Source organism: Electrophorus electricus, chromosome 12 (assembly GCF_041902795.1).
Source record: "Electrophorus electricus isolate QZ-2024a chromosome 12, ASM4190279v1, whole genome shotgun sequence".
Taxonomy (NCBI): domain Eukaryota; kingdom Metazoa; phylum Chordata; class Actinopteri; order Gymnotiformes; family Gymnotidae; genus Electrophorus; species Electrophorus electricus.
This window is the reverse complement of record NC_137508.1, coordinates 4062501-4072500: the sequence shown is the minus strand read 5'-3', so window position 1 is coordinate 4072500 and position 10000 is coordinate 4062501. Positions and strand designations below refer to the sequence as shown.

The 10000-nt window shown below is 43.5% G+C and overlaps 1 protein-coding gene across 6 annotated transcripts in view; it reads left to right on the top strand.

The window, feature by feature from the left end:
* adgra1b (adhesion G protein-coupled receptor A1b) overlaps positions 1 to 10000 on the top strand; it is a 115735-nt gene that overhangs the window by 38501 nt on the left and 67234 nt on the right. For 3 of the 6 annotated variants that reach the window (XM_035531427.2, XM_081724086.1, XM_081724087.1), the window contains 4 exons: positions 1077 to 1241; positions 2532 to 2709; positions 4481 to 4630; positions 9994 to 10000. The exon at positions 9994 to 10000 is cut by the window's right edge and continues 155 nt beyond it. In XM_035531427.2, coding sequence (XP_035387320.2) covers positions 1077 to 1241; positions 2532 to 2709; positions 4481 to 4630; positions 9994 to 10000 — 500 coding nt within the window. Of the gene's footprint in view, positions 1 to 1076; positions 1242 to 2531; positions 2710 to 4434; positions 4631 to 9993 lie in introns of all 6 variants that reach the window. The other 3 variants (XM_081724084.1, XM_081724088.1, XM_081724085.1) reach the window with 3 other exon arrangements.

Genomic DNA, 10000 nt, shown 5'->3' with positions numbered 1-10000 from the left:
CCCAAAGATGGCTAGACCTAACAGGGACCAAAATGTTGTACTCTATTTGTTGCCGTATGTCGTTGTATGTCGTTGAAGAGTTTATAGTTCACTCTTTAATGTAGAGTCCCATATTCCCTTATTTAACTCAAAGCATCAGGAAGAGTGATGATGAATTCCTTACTTTTGGCAGAGCATGTTTGCTGAAGAGTGTGTGCGTGTGTGTGTGTGTGGGGGGGGGGGGTTCTGTTTGGGATTACTGGATGGAGCACAGACTCTGAGAACCTCTAATCAGTTTTTCTGTAGATGATTTGAGTGCCTTCAATTTCTCTGATGGACTATTTTAATGTAAAATTTATCAGGCATGTGCAAATGTTTTTGTAACCAGGAGGATTTCAGCAAGAAGCTTTATAACGAGGAAACATCTCCTGTTGCCATTGTTACTAAAATGACGAGCACCTGTAATTACACTGAATTTATGGCGCATTAGTATTTGAGCAATTTGCACAATTTTTATACCTTGTGTCTTTTAGAAGAGTGTATTGTTAGGGTTTTCTGCTCAGGGAATTCTTTACCATGTATTATTGATTATGCAGTTTAGATTCCAGCTATCCAGGATCTGCTCTACAACCACTGTGGGATTCACTGCAAATCGGTCAGTCCCATGAATGTTGAAAGAAAATATCAGCAGTGAACAGCTAACCTGGAGTTTTGGTTACAAAGCTGAAGTGGCCGTTAGGGGATAGTTAGCATGGTAGGAGACAGAATCTAAATGTTTCCTACAGCTTCCTGCCTAATTCCAGAAGACACGTGTGAAACACTCTCTGCCCTTTGCAAACCAGTAAGGCTGATACCTGTTTGGTTCTGCCACATGTCCAGGTAATGTAGGTTCCTGGAGGTCAGTACTAATGAGGGCCTGGGCCATACAACGCTTGCTCAAGAACCACGCTGTCTTTATACACTCGGATGTGTAAACCTGTGTTTGGTTTGTTGTTTGCATCCTCCCGAGTGACCTACCCACGGTTGTACTAACACATAGCAGCGATGGCTCGCAGAAGCCTCACTTCTGTCTCTCATCCCCTCTGCCCTTCTCGCAGTGAGCTAATCCTCTCCAGTGTGGATGCTGGTGTTTCTGGTAATTGGCGGTGCCATGTGACCAGTTCCCGTGGCAACAGCTCCATTGGCATGGAAATTGTTGTTCTGGAGACGTCTGCAGTACACTGTTCGGCAGAGAGAGTCACCAGTAACAAAGGTGACTTCAGGTATGTTCACGGACAGAAACAGGAACCTCCTTTGGCTCTTCCAAGCCATCATGCACACATCAAACATTCACAGTACACAGACGTTTATTTCATGATATAGCGTATACATGCGGTTAGTCACAAACATATTTAACAGCGTCCTAACAAAGCAATAACATTTCTGTGGCATCACGGCCTAAGTTATGCCTAAAATAGCAAATTACACGCACCTCTCATTTTTTATGGTCATTACTGCTGTCTGTGGCCTGCAGCGCAGCAGTCAGTGGTTAATGAGGTGGAACAGTGCTTCATGAGCCTGCCTCGGAATCGCCGCATTTGTTTGGCGCTTCTGTCGTCTGTGCGCTCCATTGTAGTTGGCCCTGATCTTCAGACTCTCCCAGGTGTTTTCATGTGCCAGCGCCACTGTTTGTGCAGAATGCCGACGGAAACGCACAGCAGAAAAAAAAAAAAAAAGCCGCCTTTCGCTGCAGTAAAAAAAAATCCCTGCCATATAGCCATATCTTACGGCAGTAGCCATGGTCCCGGGATCGCAAGGCAGAAGAGGATGGTTTTGCTTGAACCAAAATTGCTCTCTAGTTTTACTTGATTTACCTGTCCATTAAGTGTTACGTGATTATTAGTTTTTTCCAAACCAAAGCTGGAAAGTCAGTTCGGGTTTTTGTATATCTTGCACTTTCTCATGCTACCGTGCAGTGCTTTCCGCTCTTATTTGTATCCAAGGTTAGTGCAAATACAGTGAATAATGTATTTTTGGAGCTAGAAACATAGTGTAGTATCAGTGCTGAAGAAGGCAACCCCAACTCTTCCAGTTGAAAAGTTATTTTATTTAAGAAGTGGAACAACTACAGAGGAAAGACTGACTTACAGGTAAAAATGGGAGAGGTGAACTAGAAGATGACAACCACCTGAAGATGGTCGACATTTCTAGATGCTAATTAAACCATCCAAGGATACAACAAGACTAAATCACATACACCAAACCCAACTATTTAACCGTTTGTTTTAAAGTTTACCTTTAACCTGCTCTTCTACAATTTCCTACCAGCTCACCCAGTCCACTGGCAGATGCCACTGTAGGTCACATAAGCAACATGCTGTTGGATGAACTTTGAATAGTAAACTTATTGATCTTGAAAAATTCGAGATCAAAGCACTCTTTGCTTGTCTTGCTTTTGCCAGAACTGTTCTGTATGCATAGTTGCAATATATTCTATAAACCAGCCCAGATGGACCGAAAAGTGGCTTCTCACTAGTGTGTGCAGAACCTCATGCTACTTCTGCTCCTGACAGGTGGCCTAAGACCCTGGCTGGCATCATGGCCTTCCTCCCCTGTGCAGCCCAGAGCTCCAGCCCTCATGAGAAGAGGGCGTGGCGTCGCTGTGACAAGCTGGGCCAGTGGGCCGAGGAAGACTACAACCAGTGCCCATATACCAACAAGTTTACCCGCGTGCTGTACGAACTCACACAGGTGGGCCAGGTGTATTGATGTCGTTCACTGAAGCAGGGGCCACGTGTCCTTTCTGAGTGGTCAGACAGAAGGGGACTCTGACTTCATCCTGTCACGCAGGTGATCCGTTCATCTTTTACCTGGGGCGCTCTGCACCGTGTCACCGGTTTGACTCGCATGCTCTGCTCACGGAGCTTTCATACGAGGCACTTGCACACCGTTTGCTGCGTAAAAAATGATCACAACCGTGATGCAGGAGGCCTGAAGAACGGTTGCTCTTCCACACTGTGGTGGCAGAGGTTCTCAAATGACATGTCCCTACAAAACTGTACAATTCTGAAATTCCACATGTGCATTACACTGCTTCTGAAGCCATTTCTAATGCCCTCTGTTAGAAACCTGGGAGCGAGCCCCTGGGCACCCGTGGCTGTTTCAACCAGCTCTTGCTTGGTATTTTGAAGAGTGAGGGCGCCCACTTAACCTCCTGGAGAGCCTTGATTGTACTCTACTCTACTCCAATTTGACACACCACATTATCTGATTGACTTCCCAAGCCCAAACTCCACATCCTGTTACTGTACGGAATCCGCTGTGTTTGTGCACGGACCTGCAGAAGCTGGCTCCTTGAATGTTGGTTTTAAAAGCGATCACGAGCGTTTACTTTATTCCTGTTTTTCATTCTGCCTTCTTACTTCCGAAGTACTTCTTACGTCGTCCTGATCACGTTTGAGGTGACGCATATGTTGCCTGCATAGACAGAGGGGAATCAAGAAAACCTTTACTCTAAAAAATGTGGATACCACATTTCTAGCTACTTTCAGTTAACAACACTTTGTTGTAGCCAAGTGTGCTTGAATTTCTTTAGTTAGGTATTTTGGTTTCCAAAGGCAAATGACTCTTTCATTCCCAAATTTTGACCAACATACTGCTGTGCTGTAAGACTAATGAGTGTGCCTCATGGATACAGCCCACCGTGACTTGTGTTTGATCACAGCAAGTGATCATGCTTGTGGGGTCATTCTAGTGATCTATTTTACATTAGCTACCTGATTACGGAAGGTTCCACTGTTAATTCCAATGTTAGCAATGGTTTAAAATTGACGTGGCATATACAGTGTAGTTTATTTTGCGGTCATGTTGTGCGGATGCCGCGAACACATCTCGTTATCTTGTTAACTACGGTGCCACATTCTCTGAAGAGGTGAACTAAAAGCATGTTACTGTCTTCCGCTTCGCAGACCTAAGAGGTTTTAGGTTCTTTCCTTCTTTTTTAACTAATGGCGGGATTCAATCAATCTGCTTTTGCTATTCTTCCTAAGAACATAATGCCTCATGAGGCATTTTTGTCCCCCTTCCCTCTTATGTCCTTCCAAAATGATATAATCAAAATGATAAGTGCACAAATATTCTAAAAGTGATTAGGGTGATGTAATATCTGCAGGAATGGTCCCAACCCATTAATCTTTTTTGTAATTTACAGTGATAGTTTTCTCTTTCTCTCTCGCCTTCATTTGTCTCGCATTCGCTCTGCATCTTTCCCTCCCTGTGTGTGTGTGTGTGTGTGTGTGTGTGTGTGTGTGTGTGGCTGTGTGTGTCTCAGACACCAGTGAACACCTCAAATGTATTGGACCTGTCTGTGTGTGTATGTGTGTGTACGTGTGTGTGAACACTTCCAATTTACTGGAGCTATTTGTGTGTGTGTGTATGTGTCTGTGTGTGTGTGGCTTTGTGTGTTTCAAACTCCAGTGAACACCTCCCACGTATTGGACCTGTCTGTGTGTGTGTTTCTCAGACTCCAGTGAACACCTCCAACGTACTGGACCTGGCTCGCCAACTTGCTTCCTTCACCAACAGCGCGGTCATGTTTGGTGACATGATGGACATCATCTTCGTCACGCACCTCGTAGAGAGAATCACGCATCTGGTTGATCGTGTCCATGAAGTAAGAGCATCTCCAATTATGGCCAGGGTGTTGGGCTTGTTTCTTGTGGTTCATTTCAGCCAGTTCAAATTGTAGTTTTAATTCAGTGGTCTAAAACCAAGCACACATGTAATATCACATTTCTGAATCTTTATGTTTTCTCCAAACATGTTTTAATTTGAAAAGTCAAAGCACTTTGCTGATAATTAGTATTATTTTCCCATGTGTTCATTTAAATCAAGGCCTAGGCATGAGTAACAAGGTAACTGTTTTTGCATTTTCGTAAAAAATGCTCTGTGCTGAGAGTTTTAGACATGATCATATCTGTCCAGTTTGAGCGGTTTAGTGGGGAAATTCAACCATGAGCTTTTTAATGCGTTATCTTTTGCATGTGTGTTGAGGCTTTGACAGTATGCTTAGGTTCTCATCTGTTCTAGCAAGTTCAAAGCTTCACACAACACATTTTGAAGGGCCCACACATTTAGACTCCTGTTCACAGCCATGAAAGCATTTGGCCTTTCTCATTCTATTAAGACAGAGCTTTATATTGGGACAACAGGAGCTCGTTAGATCAGTGTAAATGTCATTGACACTGACCAGGCCATCACATTCGTAAAGGTGAGTCTGTATGAAAAAGTATTTTATTAAAAGAAGTCATCACCATGAAGTTCCTCAGGTCCAGTGCTACTGAAACTTCTCTCTAAGTTCACAAATCTGCTGCTACCCTGCAATTTACAGACATACTTGGTATTATTAGCATCCCTTGCACTGCACATGTGCGCTGATGGTGTTTTTAGCATCCAAAATGCAGCGTTTGGCACGGTGTTGGAGAGAGGAAGTCTTCCTGAAGCTCAGGCTTCCTGGAGGAAGCTGTTGGGTTGTGGCTGTCTGAAGGGCTACAGGAGCTCAGCGCACCGGCTGCAGGGAAGTTTGCGTTACGCATGGAAAACTTGGGGAAGAAGGGCCTCTTGACTTCTCTAGAAATGGGAAGGTTTACAGGAAACTATGTCATCCTCGTCACACACCTTGCAGACAGGATCACAGGCCTGGATGGACGCAGCCGAGATGGCTTTTATTCACCTTGCCCTAGACGATCCCTTCTAGTTCTTATGGTTTGGACAGAGTTGGTTTGCATACAGTTCAAAGACAGTTTAAATATCTGTCTTACCTTTCAAACATCAATACTGAGACAAGTAAACATTCCCATGCTTTATCAACAACAATCGATGGCTTAAAAGAACATGAGAGTTTAAGACCAGAGATTTGGAGTGTACCGATCATTCAGCTTAAGGGCGAGAAGAAGGTTTCTGTAGTGCTGCAGTAGAGATTCCCGGAACATTTGCACAAATATTTACACACTTTTGAAGATTTCATATTTTCTCCAGGCTTATTTTCGTTTTGAAAGCAAGAAGGAAAGGCACTTGTTTTGCTGATAATTAGCATTATTTTCCCATGTGGTATTCGGAATGATGGCCTAGACATCTGTGCAAGTCTATTTCGTTTTCTCGTTTTCAAAGACTGCTTTATACTGAGATTTATTTAAACATAGCTCTGCATGTACTAATTATATATGTGAAAACAGCCCATCTGGAAAATTCCTTTAGATGTTAAGCATATACACACCTGCCAGTTGCCAGTTTTTAAGTTCATCTGCCCTGTATCTGTACCTTCTGGCTTCTGGTCCTTTTTCGGTCACTGACTGATACTAACTTGTTTTATTCTCTGCCTAGTTATGCATCACTTCCACTGCCGTCTTTCCTGAGTTTAAGAAAAGGGCAGTTGATATCATTTTTTTAATGTACATTTATATACATATGATTCATTGTATGTTGCGTTCATGGGAATTTACGTAAATATTATTTACAAGTGCGTTTACAGTACTGTGGTGGCCGCCACCAGACTTGGGAAGTGGGCCAGTGGGGCCGTGGAGAGGAGCAAATGCTTCCAGGAGTTAAATTACCATAGATACCTTTGAAAACAGAAGATAGTTGAATTTGTGGTGTGCGATGCTTTAACCAGTTATGGGTTTTGTTGTTCGTGTTTACTTGGTTTTAAAGATGTGTTTGTAAAATCTGTTATTTTAGTTATCCACCCCCCATGGATAACTAAAATAATAGCTTATTTCTGTTGTTGTTGCATTTGTTTAATAAAAGCCATTGTTGTTTGAGAGAAGGCGGTCGAATTGGTCCTATTGGTCTTCTTCTATAATGACGCTACATTGGTTTCGGCAGTGGGATTTTACCACTGAGCTTGAGAAGCTCGAGTGTTGCATCCTTGAACTTAAAGGTGGGAGGTGGCCTAGCTCCTTGGAACTGAGACTCAAGGGCTAGTGGTTGAACTTTTCCCACCTGGAATTGGAGAATCAGTAGTCCTTGACAGATTCTACTTTTTCTGCAGTTGTTATTCACAACTTCAGTTTCATGCATCAATCATTTACCAATCATTTATCAATCATTTCACTCATTCTTGGCGTGCTCTGTAGGCCACCCGGGCGGTCTGCACTGATATTAGAGTAGCAGGAAACATCAGCAACCTCGCTGCAGGACATTAGTTCCAGGGTGGGCATGTGACATGAACAATGTGTCAATGTGGAACTGTCAAGCAAACATAACCAATAACAATGTAACGTTAGCTAGCTCGCTACTGAGACCACGGCATACTGCTAGCGATTTATTTAATGCTCAATATGAAGAAAATGACCATAATACACTGAAATGACGTTAAACTGTGATAATACAATGGTTAACATGATTTTTAGATCTTTATTAACAGAGAAAATATTAATGTTTGTGGTGTTTTTGCCTTTTTGCCATTTTGCAGGGCTTGCTGAGAAAATTCTCATCTCACTCCATTTGGAGTGTGACTCTGAAAAACCTCAATTTGAAGGACCATGTAGCCTTCACAATTCACTCTACCCCTCTACACCGGCAAGCCGGGACACCTTGACTCTAGGCTTGAACACTCATAAACGGAGGGGTAGGGCTAAGTGACAGGGGCAAAGGGTGAAATGGGATTGGACTCAAATTTTCAGCCTCCCCCGGCTTGGATTTCCTCACGGCAGCCTTGACCTCAAGAAGGCAGTGGCGGGTCTAAAGAGGAAGGGTGTGAAGCTGTCGGGGCGGGACAGAGGCAGAGAACTGGGGCTCTCTAGCGATGTGGCCTTCATCTTCCGTGGAGTAAACCACCGAAGAACACGGGCAGGCACAGCGGGCAGACCAGGTCAGGCGCTGCAGAAGCCGTAGTGTGAGCCACACACGCCTGCACACTTCAAAGAAGGCCCACCCCTGTAGGGGGGCGACGTGGCAACTGTGTCCAGACTTTTTTTGTGTGCGTTAACGTTAAAGATGTGTTGCCCGCGCTAGTTCTCTAGTCTTTTTTCTGTAGTATTTGTTTAATGAAAGTGCTCATTCTTTGACAGGGTTTTACGAGTCTTCTTCCATGCTGATGCTACCATATGTACATTACAATCATCCAGCTAACATTGTGTCTTTTGATCGAGACTTTGGCGCAGTCAAACATCTGATAATAGTCATGCCAGCAGTGGTGAATTATAGTTTGCAATTGACTGTACAATGTATGGCAGCCTATTAGGTACATCTATAGCGTGGGTGTGCCCTATAAAGGAATCATTTAGTACCTTTTGAAGCGTATACATTTTGTGCCCTTGACACAGTCCCTAAGAAGTCCCTAATCTGTTCTAGCAGTTTTGAAGTTTCATAGGAAAAACTCAAAGGCACACTCATTTAGATTCCAGTTTGTGTTAATGAAACCACTTGGCCTTGCTCATTCAGTTAAGCTCGAGCTTCATCATGGGACAATGGAGGCACTTGAATTAGCTCAATGTAAATGGCACTGACTGACCGAGCCCTTGGCCTCAAAAACGCTGACGTTTTCTTTCGAACAGAAAGGACAGAAAAAAAACAACAACAAAAAAACGTGAACTCTTCCATGCCACGCTCAGGAAAGAATACAGCTACCACGCGGTTTACAGACGCAGTTGATATAATCACGTACTGTTTAAGCCTTTAGCATCCTTTAGCATGCCCGCACATGTGCGCTGGTGGTGTTTTTAGCATCCCAAATGCAGCGTTTGGCACGGCGTTAGAGAGAGGAAGTCTGCCTGAAGTACGGGCTTCCTGGAGGAAGCTGTTGGGTTGTGGCTGTCTGAAGGGCTACAGGAGCTCAGCGCACCAGCCACAGGGAAGTTCACGTTACGCACGGAGAACTTGGGAAGAAGGGCTTCTTAGCTGGCAGACTGCTACTATCGCCTGACACGAGACCAATTCATCAAGGAATTCTTTTCTCTTCCCCATCTATCACAGCAACAAATGAACCTATGCTAGCAGCACTGGAGGAATATATATGTCTATGACATGTAGGACTAATTTCTCAAAGATGGGTTCTTCTTTTTATAGATACACTAAAAAGTCATTGGACATTGGACTGCAGGATAAACTGCAGTACTACTGATGACTTTCTTACATGCAGTCATCCCCATACGAGTAGAGAATTACGTGATTCTCCTGTAAACTTTGTGTGGAAGCACGAGGTAGTAAATGGCGTTACCTTGCTAATGTTTATTGTGTTTTGCATGACGTTCCATTTTACAATGCAAGGCTTCGACTGGCAGTTCTGTAGAGAACTTTCTGCTTTCTAGCAAGGGTTAAACAGACAAGCAAAGTGAAGGAAGTGCTGAAAAACCAGATATGGAGATATATGTGATAATAGATGTGTGCTATAAAAGGAGCTGTCAGTGGATTCAGTCACAATTCAAAGGTCATCCGCAGGTCACAGCATCCCAGCAAGGCCATGAATGCCATTAGTTTGAGTAATCATATTTCCATTATTGAGAAAGCTTTATAAATGGACATCATTTTATCATGCCTCCTGAAGGACATCATAATTTTATCTTTATGTAAATGGTCTGTTAGCCACAAAAATTGTGTGCTTTAAAAGAAAACACATGTGTTGTTAAACCTATCCATGGCATGGGCTGAAGCTGTGTATTATTGTTCATGTCCTGGTGTGAATAATATACCCTAAGTGTGTTCCTACATATTAAACCCAGTTTACAGCAAATGGAAGTGGGAAATGGTTTGGGGATTATTCCAATGACTATAATGGATCCGTGTTATGAAAGACTCATGGGTTGGATGCGTGTTTTCCTGGACCCGTCTGTACACAAGATAAGATGTCAGGTTTCTCTCACCAAACCATTAGGGTTTCGCGATGGGCCCAGTTCATTCGCTTGCATAGTAAAGTCTAAGGACCATCTACCTCGACGAGCTCTTAGTTGGGGTTCTTATTTAAGGTGTTAATATATCATTGACGCTCCTCCTGCTCTGAATCTGGCACTTACCGTGACCCTTCCTGTGCCCATCCAGCTGGGGG